Source organism: Vitis riparia, chromosome 18, assembly GCF_004353265.1.
Source record: "Vitis riparia cultivar Riparia Gloire de Montpellier isolate 1030 chromosome 18, EGFV_Vit.rip_1.0, whole genome shotgun sequence".
NCBI lineage: Eukaryota > Viridiplantae > Streptophyta > Magnoliopsida > Vitales > Vitaceae > Vitis > Vitis riparia.
Genome location: NC_048448.1, coordinates 2,118,907 through 2,137,304, shown reverse-complemented (window position 1 = coordinate 2,137,304; position 18,398 = coordinate 2,118,907). Strand labels below are relative to the sequence as shown.

At 35.5% G+C, this 18,398-nt stretch overlaps 1 protein-coding gene across 1 annotated transcript; it reads left to right on the top strand.

Annotated features, from left to right (window-relative positions):
- The first annotated feature begins 904 nt into the window (after positions 1-904).
- On the top strand, positions 905-18,131 carry LOC117906881 (PHD finger protein EHD3). The gene is made up of 7 exons (XM_034820142.1): positions 905-1,021; positions 1,429-1,768; positions 10,295-10,534; positions 11,611-11,934; positions 15,156-15,245; positions 15,484-15,528; positions 16,718-18,131. Exons 2-7 carry the CDS (start codon positions 1,523-1,525, stop codon positions 17,585-17,587), a joined length of 1,815 nt encoding a protein of 604 aa, XP_034676033.1. The 5' UTR covers positions 905-1,021; positions 1,429-1,522; the 3' UTR covers positions 17,588-18,131.
- The last annotated feature ends 267 nt before the right edge of the window (positions 18,132-18,398 follow it).

Sequence of the window (18,398 nt, the reverse complement as noted above, 5' to 3'; positions counted from 1 at the left end):
AAATTTTGACAAGCTTGGCATTAAGGAAATGTCAAATTAAAGGGATCGATTTCATTCTTAGGTGGTGTTTGTTTTTTTGGCTTTTTACTGAAAACAATTTATTTTTAGAATTTAGGTTGTTTGTTTTTCTAATTTTTTCGTAACTTATTATAAACTTTTTATTAAATAGAAAAAGTCAAAATGTGTAGTTTTTTCTAAATAGAAAAAATAATATATTGGTTTTTATTTACTTTTTAATACTTAATAGAAATAAAATATTACAAACACAAACAACCTAATATTTAACATTATTAAGCATTAAAGTTTTATTTAGAATTAAGTAAAAAAACAAATACCACCTTAATTTCTTTCTCAATTTCTAATTTTTTTTTTTATTCCATTTTCAAAAGATAATTTTAAAGCATAAAATTATTTTATTTTTTGTAGTGTTTTTTGAGCATCAATTGGAAAAATTGAAAAATATTTTGAAAAGTTTTATACTATGCATAAGTGTATTATACAATAACTTCACACATGTTTTTTTTTTAAATTTAAAAACTATATATATATATATATTTTTATTTTAAAAACTATTTTTAAAAAAAGTTGTCAAACATGGGGTTAGTGTCTTAAAATGAAACTTGTATGTGCCACGTCAGAAGATGAGATTTTCGTGCCCCAAAAAAATCTATATATACTGTAGTTGTAGACATTTATTTTTTATTTTTAAACAGTACAATATCGGTGAGGTGGGTTTGACTCTGGTCCCAACTCAGTAATAACCGGGAACTGCCACGTGTCAGTTGCTCACAACTGAAACTGCTGACCACTAGCCGGTCATATACCCAACCACGATAGCAAAAACCAGTGAAATAAAATAATAATAAAAAAACGAAATAAAAATAAAAAGGCAAAAGCCTCGAGCTCTATTCAAAATTTAAATTCCTCGGATAAGACCACTTGCTGAGTAACGCTTGGCGCTTCGGCTCTCCAATTCTAGGGTTCCCGTCACTGGCTCTGAGATTTTTCGCTTGGTTCTCCGGTGAGTTTTTTTTTTTTTTTTTTTTTAGCTTATTTATTTATTATTTATTTTTTGTTTTTGTTGCAAATCAATGCGGGGTCGGGGAACGAATTTGGGGTTTTGAATCTTGTGTTGCTGCTTGTTTGGATTGAAAAAGAATCTGTTTTGTTTGGACTAGTAGGAGTAGTTGGGTGAAAATGAAGGGGCTGCAATTTGTTTGGGAAACGGTGGGAGTTGAGGGGTGGGCTTGAGGGTTTAATTTTGCTGTCTTTTCCTTGGTTTTCTGGGGAACCTAACGGAGGGTCAATTTTTTATTTTATTTTAATTTTTTTTTCCGGTTTTAGTCAAGTATTGTGTTTCAGCAATGATTTTTGTTGACGTCTGGGTTATGGTTACGGATTGTGATGTTTATTTCTGGGAATTATCAGGTGTTCTTTGAATCTTGGGAGGTCTGTTTTGTGGAGAAAACCCTAATTTTGTGCGGGAAAGCTTGGAATATTGGGGGTTTTATGCACTAGAAAAATGTTTGGTGATGGGAATACGAGCAATGGGGATGGGAATGAACACATGGCACCAGCTGTTCTTTGCAGGAGTGAAGCAGTGCAAAACGGGTTTGCGGCTGGAACTGGCATTGATGTCACTGATGGGAGCTCGAGTGGGGGTTTCCAAACTTATAAGAGGCGGAAGCGCAGGAAGGGGAGTTTAGAAACTGAACCTATAAAAGATGGAAGGTGTTTGGTCAAAGCGGGGACTCAATTAGCTGATGAGGTTTGTGAATTCACTGCTTTTGATAATCAACATAGGTTCCTTTTGTGTTTTAAACTTTGTTTTCTTGTGCTTCTCCAATGGAAAGGAGGTCATCTAATTTTTCCTTCTTTATAGGCTTCAAGTATTGTTGCTTGATGACATGGAGTGTGGATGAAAATAAAGTAAAATGATTTGTTATTAACTTATTATACGGACAACTCAGCATGTAAACCCAAACTGTAGTAGAATTTTGCAGCCATCATCAGCCGCTTGTGTAAAGTGGGAATCACTGAATGTAATGGCTAGTTAAGATCACTTAGGTACCTTTTGGTAGTTGGTGAAGCACTATTGATTTACACAGTGGAGAGATGGCCAAATTATACACTATTTGTTTGCAGAGAAACAAAAAATGAGGCATGCGCAATTTACGTACCTATTACAATGCCAATTCCAAGCATTTATATTGGTCTTTGGTTAACTTGAAGACACTAGCTGTTCAGATGCAGTTGAAGGCTAATTTAACTATTTTAGAAGCAAGAATGTGTGACTATCATGGTTGTAAAAACTTATGGTATAAGCTAGAATACTTGTTGGATAAAACTTTTCATGTGAAATAATACATATCATCCAATATGTATTAGATGTTAAGCATGTCTATTAAGCAAATAAATAAAAGTTGTATAATCAAAATGCCTTGCAGAAAAGGGGATGCAACCCATTTATACAGGAAGTAAACAGATTGTTCCTTGTTGAGAAGAAAAGAAACAGAAAAACAACAAAAAAAGCCTTAGCTTATAACAGAAAAAAAAAAAAAAAAAATCCATGGAACAAGACTCTGACCCCTATAGGAGCTCTAGAGAACTCTAATGACGACTTGACATAGGATCTTTCAACCTCCAATAATCTTTAAACGCTCTTCTGTTCCTCTCTTTCCATAACACTGGAACAGGCAGATTGGAGCCAATCCTCCTCCTTGCCAATCCTGGAGCAGATTTTTAAATGTTACATGAAGAAACCATTGAAATCCAAATGTTGTAAGATGTCCTGCAACAATTTGGTGTTGTCACAATGAATATGGATGTGGTTTGTTTGTTTCCTTAGCCATCTTACATAAATAATATATGTTAACTAAGGCAATCCTCTCTTTATCATTGGTCAATACTAGGATCTTCTTGCAAGTTGCCTCCCACGAAGAAAAAGGCCCTCGAAGGTGCACTGTTGCCTCACACCTTAAGTGTACCTTATGATGTATAATATGAAATATATGATTTATGATACAAATAAAATTCAATACTTTTTAGGAGAATGAAATTTATGTGTTTTTTCTTATATTATTGATCAAAAGATGCTTCAAGGTTAAAAAAGGGTGACGAAAAGGACAGGGAGAGTTAATTAGCCTACATGGAAATGGAATCCATATACATATGGTGTGTAAGGCAAGTGTGGATGATTGAAGTTAAGTATTGTGCCTCTGAATTCTGAGCAGTTGTTATTCAGATAAAGATATGTTATTGGGATGCTTTGAAAGTTGGAATTAAGGAGGATAATGAGTGGAAAGAATGATAACTTTTGCAAAAAAATCTGGAATTCCATACCGGTGTGTATTTTTTGGACGGTTTGGAAGGAGAGAAATAGATTAGCCTTTAGGGGGGGCTCTTTAGACATACAGAAACTCAAAAATTATTTTGTTTGTAACTTGTGGAGTTGGGCTAGAGTGTACATGGGAGAGGAGTCCTCTTCGCTTTTAATCTTTTTGGAGTGGCTAGCGGCTACTTAAGGGCCTTTTGAGGCTGCTCGTTTCTATTGTTTTTTGGGGTGTGGCTGCGTTTGTATACTTCCTGTATGCCTTATGGCGGTTTGCCCTTTAATACAATTTGTGCTTACTTATCAAAAAAAAAAAAAAATGATAACTTTTGCAGAATATTTAAAGTCTTTTAATGTTTTTAAAAAATCTTTAGGAGAGTTTTGAAATGGCACATAAACTCATCTATGTTACTAGTCCACGCAAATGTACAGTTATTTTATGTTATTATAGTTTCTTTTTTCATTTTTTTTTTCTTTTGGATGTATTGTATTTAGACTCATAGGAGCTTATGAGTTTATCATATTGATGATTGTTTATGTTTACTTATTCTATAACCCACCATGTGTTCATGAAATTAGCTCTGTACTTCTATACTTCATTTTTCTTATATGCTTGTTTATGTATATGTTCTTTTTGGATTCCATTTATGTATTTATATGTTTCTTTTAAATTTATTAATTTGTTGAAACTTATCTTATGCAATAAGGTATGATAAATCATACAGAAAAGCAAGAAGATGATACACGATATGTAACACAATGATTTGTGAATATGCTAAAACAAGTTTGAATAGGTATCTAAAATTTTAAGGACCTAGTTTTGATTTTCTTCTCGTTTGTCAATAGAAACTTATAGTCTTCTATTTGCAAGTACATGTCAAACACAGTGCATATAGAAAACTATCACGTGAAACTAGAGATGATAACTTGTGCATCATCTGCTCACATAATATGGCAGAACATCATAAATAAGTTGGAGAGAGAATGTGGGGGGTTGCTTTGGAAGTTGGTTATTGGGAGGAGAGGAAGAGATTCCAGTGAGATTTTAAGCTATAGTTTTGTCGTTTTAAGTTGTTTTACTTTGTTGTTTTTGTTTTTTTATAACACTCATATTAATGTCTTTGTTCTGGAAAAAAGGATAAAAGTGTGCCTTTCAACACCAATGTTGGAAGACACATTGTTTCCTTTATATGGTAATATGAAGGAACATTTTGTTTTGTGAAAATTAAAGTATAATAAAGCCTATATTGATGTCTTGCAATAGCTTATATTTTTTTGTGTCATTGTATTGTGTTGTCCTGAAATTTGTTGTCAGATGTAGTTAAACTGCTATGTGCATAATGTGTTGGATAATTTGTTAGAACCACTTTGTTGGTTTTGGCTTGTTGTTGCCATAAGCCTTAAATCTCTCTCTCTCTCTCTCTCTCTCTCTCTCTCTCTTGGATTTTTAATTCTTGCAAGGTTAGGGAAATAGTTTCATGTTTGTAATTTAGTGAATTTAATAATTTTATAGTTTATAATGTGGTATTTGTGATAAAATTGTTCTTTTTTGTTCCAAGCCACCTTCTCAAGTTTGTTTTATTGATCTTACATCTTTTTGCATTGAAGTTCGGGTAGAAATGCCTTTTATTGTTGATTTCTTTTAGGCAATTTTTGGTTTTCTTTATTATTTATTCTTTTAGGCTACATTTCATTTGAGAGATTAAGATTAGAATAAAATAAAATGTCAGATAAGTTATCTGTCCTCAGATCAGTTCTAAAACTTTAGATGCATGACTTATTCCCTAAAGGTTGTGTATTTGGTAAGTCCTTGACTGTCTCATTCAAGAGTAGGAATGCTTGCTAGTTTAGGTACCTGTGGATATCTCTTCTCTCACATTCATATCCTGATATGAAAATTCTAGGGAAGAGAGAGATTTCTACATTATATTGATGACAATAAAGAGGTTTTTCATAAGATCCAAGTCTTGTAATCAACATATTAGTAGTGAGGATATTTAAATGATTCAAAGACTTGAATTTTGAATTTTGTGAACAACATATTGATAGTGAATATGCTTATACTGTTAGACCATTTAACTATTGTAAAACAAAATATTGAGGGTAAAATATGTTTAGATGATTTAATATTTTAGATTTAATTGGAGATATTACTATCTAACATAAAGAACACATTTTTATTAATAAATTAATAATATTATTATTCTTTAATTAAGTAATTTGTTATTAGTAATGATTGATTAATTTGTTAATTAACCAGATGCATTGTGTTTCTCTAGGCAGTTCTTTGATCTATGATAAGAGGAATCCAATTACTAAAAAATATATCACCATATGTTGTGATTTTGCGCAATGCAACATTAGGGTTATTGTTTTTCTATTGGCATCCTAATGAAGAATGAAGATAGGAAAGTGTTGGTTTGGAGTGGACTCGAAGACTTTTGAAATCTCTGTTGAAGGGGTCAAAGGCAAGCTGTTGGGAAGATTTTGGAAGGGGGTAGGGGTTGTTCTAGTTGGATTAGATTTGTTGAGCTAAGTCTTTCTCATCTTTTGGATGGAGTGGAGTCTTGTAGCCAAGGTGATGAAGGGAAGCCTTTCAACAAGCAATGGTTGGATGGTGGGAGAGTTTACAGGGTGGAGTGTCGTTATAATGATGTTGGAAGGTTCTTCCTTTGTTTGATGCACTTCGCGGAGGCGAAGAGGTTTGTACTGGTTTTCTTGAAAAAGAAAGCACTTTTGAGGGTTGGGGCATTTTGGTTGGTAAACTTTGAAGCTTGGGAGTGACCCCTTGCTCTCAAGTTAGTAGAAGTGCTTTGGTGGGTGTAGGCCGATCAAAGGAGGGATCCTTGACAGGGGTTTTCTCTTTTGACTCTTTTGCAGACAAGGTGAAGAGAGGTTTAGAAGCTTTGGGAGAGGCAGTGTGGTTTTAGATGGGGAGAAAGGAGATCTGTCTTAAAAAGGAATCCTTGAAGAGTTGTCTAGTTAGACAATGAGGGGATTCATCTGACTTAGTGCTGGAGCTGCAAATTTTGAAGAATTGGGTAGTTCATAGCTGACACTTAAAAGGAGGGTTGATTTATTTCTATCATGGGGAGCTCTCATACTTTTCAAGTTTGAATTTTTGAAGATGCAAAGGAGGTGTTGCTTAGAGGTTTAAGGAGGTTTGTGAACAAAAGTTTGTCTCTGGAGAGATGGGCACTGGAGGTGGGGTGCTCTCGAAGAGAAGCACGCAAAAGAGGTTTGGGTTAGGAGGGTAGGGCTCCCTTTGCATTTGTGGGACATGGCACTATTCAAATATCTTGAGGATTTAAGTGGAGGCTTCGTTGCAGCAAATGAAGACATCATAAGGCATTAAAATATCCAGTGAGCAAGAGTTCTTGTGAGGTTAAATGGAAAAAAGCTTCTTGGTTCTCTTCAAGTAGTGGTGGGGTCAACTTGCTACTCAGTTTAGTTGTAGTGGGAGGCCTCACCTTGGTTATCTCAGGTTGCAGCTAGGAAAAGCGAGTAGCAACAATAGGTTAGTGTGGAAGAAGAAGGTGGAGATGTTTCATGCGCTTCAACGGGCATGAGAGAGAAAACTCGGTTAGGCTACAAATGTCCAGAGAGTGTGTCAAGTTTGGGGGAGGTATGGTAACTAGGAAAGTAGCTGGTGGCTCTGAAAAGGTATCATCTCTAAGCCTGGGTGATAGTGGGTGTACACCTGGAGACACCGGTCCAGCATGTGATGAGTGCAGGTCTTTGGATCTTGGGCTTCTGAAGGAGGTCTACTGAAAACTAAATAAAGAAGTATCTTTGGGTCGAGGTTGTGGTGATCCAAGGAAGGATGGTACAAATCCCAACCTGTTAGGATTCTCTGTGCAGGAAGGAAGTTCAAAAGGCTATGATTCTAGATCTGGAGTTGTCTCCAACTTTTTTCGGTGGCATGAGGTTAGGTTGCGACAAAGATTCCCAATCTCTTTTGGTTCACTCTTCTCTGCGCCTAGAGGAGAGAGCGCCATCTGTTGATGTTGCTCTACTATTTGAAGCGCAAGGGCTTTTCAATAAGCCTTCATCTCCAAATGGTCTTGGGTGGGGGGGTTCTTCTTCTATTTCTTCTTTCTTCAAAGATGAGGGCTTTCTTTTAGGAAGAAACAAAAGCTTGGTTCCTTGGAGGGAACAAGACATGGGTCTTTTAGCAGTGGGTAAGGGTGATGTTTTCAAGCCTTTGTGTATGATTTCTGAAGATGGCTTGGTGGTGGAATCCCTAGATATTCAGCCTAAGGATACCAAGAAGGATAACCTAGAAGTGTGCAATAATGAGAGGGATTCGGGTTTTGGGAGTCCTAGTAGGGGTTTATCAGCAGTAGAGAGCCTCGTCAATCATTCTTTTTAGAAATTTATCTCCTTTAGCAAGTTTGCAGGTTTGCTAGTGGATGGGCATGAGAAGGAAATTGTTTCCCTACTAAGAAGGATGGAAACTAGAAAGGGTTGCAGAGTTTCAGCTACGAAGAGAAGGCCATCCTCCACGCCCTGCTTTGTTAGGGAGCTTCGTAATTTGGAATGCTTGATCAATTATGTCAATTTAAACAAAAAAGATAGGAGCCAGAGTAGTGGGTGGGAGTTAGTTTGTAAGTGACATTGTATGTTGTGTTTTTGTAGAAGATGAGAGGGGTTGGTGCTCTCTTGCCCAGTCTTTAGGTTAGGGTTGTGCGGGTGTGGGATTTTTTGTATTTCCTAGGGGGTAGGTTGGTGGTTTCAAGAGGGGCAAGTTGCTAAGTCTTGGGGTTTTTATGTTTTGCTAGGCTTTAGGGTGAAGCCTTTAGTTTCGGGTGTTGGTTTGTTGTTTCTCTTTCCCTTTGCTTGTATTTGGCTACTACTTGTATACTGTGTGCTTTTTCCAAGCGTTTTTAATATATTTGCTCTATTTACCTATAAAAAAAATGTTGTGATTTTGCGCACTTGATTGTCAAGAAAAATCATTAAATTTGAACCTTATTGTGATCAATGAAATGGTTGAATGCCACTGATATTGATTTCACAGTCTGACACGTGGACCTCTAAATGTTCACCTTGTGATCGTCATGACAAGTAAGACCATTGATGTGTATATGCATTCCAAAGGTTATGTAATTAATGCATCATATTGCAATCTCTCCCTCCGCCAATGTTCAAAGTAGATAATTGTCATTGACTTATCGCGACAGCTGTCCCATTACTACATTGTGAAGGCCATCATCACTACTACTTTGAGAGTGTAGAGTGGATGCCAACCATTTCCTAGAGTCTCAAGAAGTAAGCATTCAATCATAGTGAAGGAAGTGCAGAGCTAACAAGCTATTGTGGGATATGAGAGGTTATTTACTTAATTACTTGTTGGTTTCATTAGCATTCTTCTCACTCCATCAAGAGGATATACTAATTATTGTTTTCCATCGAGGATGCCAAGTAGCATAATTCTAGCCATTTCATATTTATCTGAGTTGGATGAAAGACTCTGGGTGCTTAATTTGGGCTTGGTGGACCTTCTTGTGTTTGACTTGCCCCTCCACTGAGCACATAGTTGGTTTGAACGACATTGTTTGCTAAGTAGAATTGGAGGCCCCTCAGCTAAACATTATGGAGCTTGTTTTGATTTGATTGAGAGGAAGGGGAGGCCACATGGGGGGCTAGTGCCATCATCACCACTTTTTTCTCCAAAGGATCAACTGGTTGTATGCATGATGCTGTTCTTTGGGTTCTTGTACATGTGATACCGTCTTATTGGTTATTGATTCATCACTCTACTTACTGTTAACCACAAGGCTCCAATAATAGGTTAAGAGGTCACTATTTGAAATAATTGACGATTTTCTCTGAAATTCAATCTCTCCATCTCTTAAACCCATCAAGGGCCACTGCCATATCTCTAACCCTCTCTTATCTTTCACACTACGTCACTCTTCCTTTGAAATGGGACACCTCAACATCCACATGGCCACCTCCTTTAACAGAGATCTCACTGTGAAAAAAATGGAATATCAAATGCCATGCTTTTCCACGGAAGCGTTAGTTTATGGTTTGCTCTGTGTTTTTGTCCCTTTGTTTCTTAGTCCTTGTGATGCTGTGTTATGCACTCTGTTTTTCTTTAGAATTGAAAAAATGTTCAACTAGTAGTACAAAGTTAATGATAGATGGACAACATTGTGTTAGACGGTGACTTCTTTAGTGACTTAAATTAAATATGCTTCAATTGAAGACTCGGCTTTTGAGTATTGACGGGTTGATCTGGCAGAGTAGTATGTATCTTGTTTATCCAAAATAGTTGAGAAAATGAATACTGGCTAGTGACAATACTTATAGATCGTATTTACTATTGGGTGTTTAATTTGTCGTCTGATGTATGTGGATTCTAATCTGTTGATTGGTTATTATTTTACTGTGTCACCAAGTTAAAAAATGAAATTGATAATGGTAATTTTGGTTGGCACTTAGATTGTACCATCTCTTCTACTGTGCTTTTACATGTTTCATATATGGTTGCTAGATCTTAGATTCAAATTTTGTGGTTGTTGATGATAATGATGTACCCTTGATGAACTTGGAACTTTCTATGAACACAAAATAAGAGTCATTCTATTTGATAGCTATTATTTAAGGGTTGTTGCTAAATTTAATTTGGCATGGGTAGTGGCGACAAGTATAGATGTGCTTTTTGCACCAAACCTTCTTAAACCCTTCTTGCGAGTTCTTGGGATATTGTGAGGAAAGGAATTTCCTTAATGTTTTTTTTTTTTTTTTCCTATTACTCTATGTTATACATGAGAAGAAAACCAAAATAGACAAGTGATGTTTGTTTCTATCTATTGTTCTATTTTTTTTAAAACTGATGAAATATATTTTTTTTACACTTTCTCCTTCCTGTGAACTTTGGACTATTCTGCTTGTGGTGTATTTTAGTCATTAGTTTTTTACTTAGCTATGTCTGATTTATATCATTTCTTGCAGACTGTAAAACAATCAATGGATGTAGGTTTACTCAATAATTTTTCTAAGCGAGCGGTTATTCCTATGATAGATCATCATGCTATTGTGAATGGATTAGATGACAGCCCACAGCAGCATTGGAGAAATATTGTACTGGACCAGATGTACCGATCATTAAGTGATAGTGAAGGTGGTATTCGGGGCTGTGTCCGAGCTGCACTCCTATCTTGTCCAGAAGTTGATCATACAACCACAATTAAGGTACATGCTGCCACCACAGCTGCATTGTTGTGCAAGGATGAAAATATCGGTAGTTGGATTTTACGGATATCACGACAGATATTTTGACAAAAAATATCAGTGAACAAGAATTAATCGAAACTTTAAAAAATGATTGAAAAACAATAATATATACATTGAAGTTGTTTTAAGGAAAAAACTATAAATTTATAACATTATACAATAATATTTTGAATTTGAAAATACATTAATATTAAAATGAAAATGTATTTAGTATTTTTATTTATTTAAAAATGTTGAAAATTTTGTTTATAAATTTATATTTATCTTTTATTTAATTATTATATAAAATACATAATAATATCAAATTAACTTTGTATTTGTCCTATATTTAATTATTATATAAAATGCAATAAGTAAAATTAACTTAATTATAATAATTTTATTTTAATTAATTTCTAATATATAAAAGATTAGTAAATGTATAGATATAAAGTCTTATGTGCATATATACCAGCGAACCACATGTGGTCAGGTGGCACTTGGCAGAGGTTATTTTTTTAATCTCCCAAGTCACAAGTTCAAATCTTTCAATTGCAAACTTGGGCGTTTTTTCCATTTAGGCAATCCCACATCGGTAAACAACAAGAAAAAAGGGCCATATTTAATATGTGGGTGCTATGACATGTTCAGAATGCCAAGCGGACTTCCATGGGACCAGGCCCATTACCCAAAAAATGAACCCAATACTAAACCATTAGCTTTGAGGGAAACTGTGATAATACTGACGTGGCTGAAAAAAGTATTATCAACCAAAAAAATTGAGAGTTTGGAAGGGAAGGCTGAAAAAATCTCTGATATTTTTGAAATATTGGTGTAATATCAGAAATTGGCTGAAAAATCTGCAAAAAATAGGGATAAAATAGGAAATATCTCCCATTCGAAATATCTGTGGCTAATATCTATTGAGGCTTGCCGAAGCACAATTTATCGGCAAAATATCGCTAATAAATGCCGACATTTCCGTCCATGTTGTTGTGGCAATGACTGTCCTCTGTAATTTCTATTAATTAACCCAATTATTGGTGGATTGACAGAAACCTGTGCACTTTCACAAAGATGTACGCTGTCCTCCCCACACAGGCTTGTTGCCAAATGAATCTGCAAGCAGAAGTCATGTGGGTGTAACATCTAATGGATCTCTCAGTGAATCAGATCATCATACTATCACTGAGCTGTGTCGGCGATCTTTCTTTAAGTTGATAATGTCAGAGAAGTTTGCATCACTATGTAAACTAATGTTGGAAAACTTCCAAGGAATCAAGGTTGACAATTTTTTTGATTTTAGTCTTATACACTCAAGGATGATTGAAGGAGCTTATGAGCGTTCACCCATGCTTTTCTCTTCAGATGTTCAGCAGGTATTTCCTTAACCATTCTATGTTCTGGTTAGGTGAAAAAAATTATTGACTAATTCTTGAGTAACGAAATTTGTACATGTTTAGCATTTTAATATCAAAATTTAACATTCAATCTTTTTGCCATCAATTCTTACCATATGCTAATCTCTGTTCTTAATTTTACTAAAATTACATTCCATGCAGTAGTTTAACTGATGGAGATACTAGTATCATTGAATCATATACTAGTGAATTAATACACATGCCTAGTTAATTTAGATGCCTGACTGTAAAGTTGGTAATATTTTGATTCAGATATTGGCAATATCCTGAACTAGCGAAATGTCAGAATGTTTTTGTATGAACTACTACCGATTGACTGAATATCATTTTGGTGATACTGTTCTTTTAACCAAGGTTTCTGAATTCTGGTGCTAAATAATGTACTGTTCTGCATGGTTTCTGAATAAAGTTCCTTTGTTAGTATCCTGATTCTAATTCCATAAGTTGATAAACTTGTTCAAGAAACTTAAATTTGGTTCTGGATGTTCATCTTGCCTTTATGAATAAAAATAGAGTTGATCTTATATTTGGTTCATGCTTACCAAAGAAAATCCTCCCCCTGATTCATGTGCCCTACTTGATGCTTGCCTATATATATAGAAAAAAGTCCTATTGATGCTTGAGAAATCTTCTGCTTGCTGTTTTCTTCTTTGTTGCACTATTAATATTTTTAATTTTCATTTGGAAATGAACCAAATTCATGTAGGCATACAAAAGATTTAAGCCCCATGAAAACTGGTACACTGATATGGATATTATTGCAATGGTGAATTTCTTATGAGCCACATTTTAAGGAAATTCAAGCCTGCTGTCAGTAGACTCCTATGGGGTTATAGTCTGTATATAAGCATGTCATTGGCATAGAGGCTGGTATGGTATTATTTTTTTAACCTGAATTGGTTTCAGGGTGGGTTTTGGTTTACACTAAGGTGACCTGGCTTGTTTCAGTTAAATATGAAATTGCACATCTACCATATTTTTTCCCTTCATCATTCTTTGATTTCTAGTTGTCTTTTATAAAAGAGTAAGTTTTCTCCCAAATTTCACTTTTTCCACCAAGTTTTCTCTCAAATCTCACTTCTTCTACACATCCATGTCTTAATTGGCTGGTCCAACCTCTCTACTCTTTGTTGTCTCCATAGCACCATCATCACTATGTGGCAACATCACCAGCATAGGTGTGACATACATCACAGCAGCCCTCACTTTACTCTTCATTGCAATATGATAGTCTTCATTTCAAAGTCCTGTTTGAAAATCATTGCAAGTGAGGAGCTAAGGTTTATTAGTTGGCAGATCTAGGATCTAATCATTTGGTGGATGGATTCTCGGGATAATTGTCAAAGAACATCTTGTTGATTAATTTGAGCTCTATCTTCTAGAGATCTTGTTGATTGGAAAGAACTTTACTTCTATTGATGTTGTATTGTTATAAAATTGAAAGTAGAGAGGAAAAAGATGTCCTTGCTTTCTGTGATTGCTCATGTTCATCCTAATTTTTTTTATTGAATCAATCTGTTATATAGGTTTGTCAGACTTAATTTTTATGATTGCTATTCGTTTTTCCTTTTTTGTCATCTTAGCTAAATTATTAGAATTTATAAAAAAAGGTATATGAGATCATTTTGAAAATAGAAATAAAGGCCCTGTTTGACAATTCCTTTTGAAAACAATTTTCTGTTCTCTATAACAAAAAGTTAGGATAACATGTTTGACAACCAAAAAATAGAAAACAGTTTCATGTTCTTAAAAGAAAAAACATGGTGTTTTTAAAGAATATCTTTTAGTTGTTTTCATTTGTTTTCTAAGGGTTGTTTTAAAAAATAATTATATAAATATAAAGAATGATTAAAAATAAAACATTATAGATAAAGTTATTTTTAAAACATATTTAAAAATATAGATAACAAGTTAAGAACATTTCAAGTTCCCAAACGGACTTTTATTTTGTGAAACATCATAGAACAATTTTTGAAAACTGTTCTAAAAAACTGTTTTCTAGAAATTGTTTTCGAAAACTCTTCTCAAACAAAGACAAAATAACCCACCCCAACCAAATTCTGAATCTGCCCTGCCCTGCCTTGATGTGGGTTTGACATGGGAATGAGATAATTTTTGGACTTTAGGGGTGGGATTGGGATGGAGGTAACTTGCCTGGTTGACATCCCTGTTTGTATGTGTTGTTTGCTTGCTAGGATGGCATGCACTTAATTTTGTTAAGGCGATTCAATTTCTGCTTTTGTGTGTGAATTTTTCCTCAATTTTTTTTTTTAATCTTTTATTTGTTTTCCCTTTTGGATTGGGTGAAGGACAGAAACTAGCATCCCACCTTATGGACAATGTCAACTCAGTGTCAAGGTTCACCCAATTTTGCTCTAATCTGCAATGTGATTTTAGGATAGAATTATACTTTTGGCAAGAGAATAATTGTAGTATTTTTCACATTTTATGTTATTAAAAAAAATGTTTCAGCTAAAACTGATTTCATAATCAATTTGAATGGTCCACCATACCCATTGCCTTCCTTTCTTTGGCTCCAAGAGAAGCAGCCACGATTTCTTTCTCTGGCAATCAGTAGTGGCACTCAGCGTCTCTGTGTGTGTATGTTCACTATATAGCTGCAGCAGGAGTTTTCTGAAGGTCTCCTTTATTTTGGGTCCAATCCCAAACTAGATTCAATTAGAAGAACATTGGCAGAGTTTCTACCCTTGAATGCTTTCGTTTTCACTTACAGCTATTTTTCTGCAAGCCTCTATTTTTCTACCCTTTGGATGGGGGTACTGTCAGCCATGTTGATTCTGCAGATTTTCCATTTCTTTCTGGTAACATTAAATTGTTTGGTAATCCAAATTCAGATATTGACCAGAAAACTTATGTAAAATTTTTGCCAAAAATTTAACTTGCCCATTCACATAATGTCATTGATCCATGGGAGCAAGGATGGGGAAAATCTTGTTTGGGGAGAAATAAAAGGGAAAAATAAAAATGATTGAAGTGACCTCAGTTAAACAATTTAGGAAATAATGTGAATTGGAACTATAGAGTCCAGATAAATGTGGGACTGATTTGGGATTCTTCTTAAGGTGGGCTCTGAAGATATTCTATTTGTGGTGAGGTTATCTGTCATCTGTGTGTTGCTGCTCTTGCTTGTTTTTCTTACACCTGATTGATTTTTGCAGGTATGGAAAAAGCTTCAAAGAATTGGTACTGAAATAGTTTCTCTTGGAACGACCCTTTCAGAAATGTCAAGGACTTCTTATTCTGAATTGGTATGGTGAACAGGCATGCAGATATTTCTTTTCTTTTGATAAGAAGTGAGAATAATATTATATATAAAGCAAGGAATTTACAGATGAAGGATGGTCCAAACTTGGAAGATCTCTCTGTAAATGCTATGCTTTATTTCATGAAGGTTTTTCTTTGCTCATAGCATTTACCAGGTTATCTTCATTATGTCACTCTTTGCCTATAATGCTTTATTTTAGCCATTTCCTTTTTGTCCTGCAGGTGGAAGGTGCAGTGCTCAGTGCTTCTGAAGATGGCAAAAATGAGGTAAAAGGGAAATTTAAATTATGGTATAGAATTGCTTTTTTGGTCACATATGCATCAATATTGAGCAGAATTGCATATTCAGAAGTCCGATAGATGTGCATTTCATATTTCTTTCTTGAAAGGTTGGGCTGCATTTGGTGTGTTAGAGAGAGTAGATCCAGGAAAAGTTTCCAAAAACCACTACCACTTCTTGTATGTTTGCACCACTAGTACGATTGAACAGAGGATAACATAAAATGAACTGGAGATATGTAGCCAGCTTACGTTCCGGCTTATTTTTCAACCAAGGCATTATCTTCTTGTGCTTCATCCATGTGATTTATAGGATGTTTCAAGTAATGTTTTTATTGTTCTAATGTCCATCTGGTGTCTCAAGGCAGTGTGATAAAAGCTTTGTCAAAACCTGTTGGCTAGTTATAGAGGCAGAGATTCTAGGCTCGTTAAAGTCTTGTATGTGGTGATGGCATTGGAGATCAATGGTGTTCTTGTGGAAGGGGATGTGGTGGTTGTTGTCTCATGTGTTTTTTGGAAAAGGGGGGTGCTTGGAGATAGGATATTTGGATTTGTGAAATCAAAATCTCCTTGGAAGGGGTCACTCTTTTCTTTGGAGGCCTTAGTCAGCTAAACGGGTAGGGGCTCTGCTGGCCAAGTGAGGAGCTTCCTTTTCAGAGGTTTCTGAAGGAAATTTCCTTCCAATAGAGTGTACATAGAGTGTATTGGGATGGTTCAAGCTCTTTCTTGATCTTTGGTGTGTGTGTATATATATAGATGTATATTTTCCTGATTTGCTTGTTGGATAGCTCATCCTTGTACTGATTCTCTTTCTTTCTTTCTTTTTGTTTCTTTCCTATAAAAAAATTGTGCAGCTTCCGTTCATTTTTTCATTGTCCTTCTTGTCATTTTACTTGTATGCTCTCATATCTGGCAAAACTTTCTATGCCTCATTGTTTCTGGCATCATATGGCAATTTGATTAAAAATACCGTACCAGTTATCCCCCCCGAATATCATGCTAGAGCATCTGTGTTGTATGGAAAGCGTTGAAATTCCTTCCTAGATAGCTGGATGGTTACTTTTCAATTTCACATTATGCAGTTCTAGTTATCATGGTTAAGAATTTTTTTCAAGAAATTAATAATTGTGATTCTTACAACAAGGTTGTTTGGATTTTGTCTCTGCAAAACAAACAGGTCTGTACCAGGGAATCAGACTCGCACACTAAACTAGAGCAACTAGTGGCTTGTGGTGTGTTCAAAGTTTGCAGTTGCAGACATTGTGGTGAGAAGGCAGATGGGAGAGATTGCTTAGTATGTGATTCCTGTGAGGAAGTATACCATATTTCCTGTGTTGAGCCTGCTGTCAAAGTGATTCCCCACAAAAGTTGGTATTGTGTTGACTGCATTGCGAGTAGGTTACCCCATGAGAACTGTGTGGTCTGTAAGAAGCTGAATGCTCAGAGAACCCTAATTAATGGGGTTGGTGATGATATCATATCAATGAATGAAGAAACAGATATGGAATTGGAAGAGAGTTCCAATTGCATAACAGAAGTTGGAATTCAACAACAGAAAGAAACCAAATACTTCCAACTTTGTAAAATTTGTGGAAGTGACATGGAATTTGGCGAACATCTGTTGGAATGTGGCCACCCATTCTGCCCTAATAAATACTACCATAAGAGTTGCCTGACAAGTACAGAATTAAGGATGTATGGTCCCTGTTGGTACTGCCCTTCCTGTCTTTGTAGAGCTTGCCTTACTGATCGTGACGATGAGAAGATCATTCTTTGTGATGGCTGTGACCATGCATACCACATTTATTGCATGAATCCTCCTCGCACTTCAATTCCAAGAGGCAAATGGTTCTGCAGAAAATGCGATGCTGATATCCAGAAAATACGCAAGGCAAAAATGGTATTTGAGGACCTTGAAAGGGAAAGGAAACAGAAAGGTGAACAGGTGATCGATAAAGATGAAGAGGGACCGATGGATATTCTACTGAATGCGGCCCAGACACTTAACTTGCAGGAAGAATTGGCTGCCATCCGCATGGATAGGTAAAATTAGATGAGAAGTGAAGCCCTGAATGGTTTTTGTTGGTAGGAGTTTTGTTCTGTATCTCTTGACAATGAGAAAGTCATGGCTGCATAACTTGGTGGGCTAATATTTTGATTAAGTTGTAAACTGTGGTAGATTTAGCTGACCTTTTGGATGCATAATTCAGGCAAGCCATGATCTGCAGGTCATGTGTTTGTTGACGGGCATGTAACTGTAAATGTGTCATTTGGGCCCTGCAAAAGTGAAGGGATCAAACATCTGGAAACCAGTTTAGCCTTAACCTTCCTTTTACCCATCATTGCTACCAAGTCCAAGAAGTTGTACTTTTGATCACATATTTTGTAAGGGTTTTTCAAGCCAGTGTTTGCAGTTTGTTGTAAAATGAAACAGATTTATCCATATTGCGGGTTTCTTGATCATCAAACCTTTTCTTCATTAATCTTTCGAATGTTTTAATATCTCGTCTTTGGTCACATCTAGTACCTATAATCACTCAGGGATTAAAGACCGTTATTTTTCAGTTGTAAAATGAAGCAGCTTTTCCAAACATGGCTTCTTGATAGTCAATTTTCCTTCTATGAATTGTTTCAAGTTGTAGTTTCCTTGGATGTATTTTTTCTTCTCGGATAACCTGTTAGTTATGAACTGGAAAGTAATTCTTCTGAACTTTTCCTTACCTGAATCATTTGGAATGCCATGCCTGCTTTATCTGCATTATTATTTTAGTTGAGTTGTTAAGACAGTAAAATAAGCCAAACAGGTAAAACCAATAGATTATGGTTTGGTATTTCTCCCTATCTCCCCCCTCTGAAAA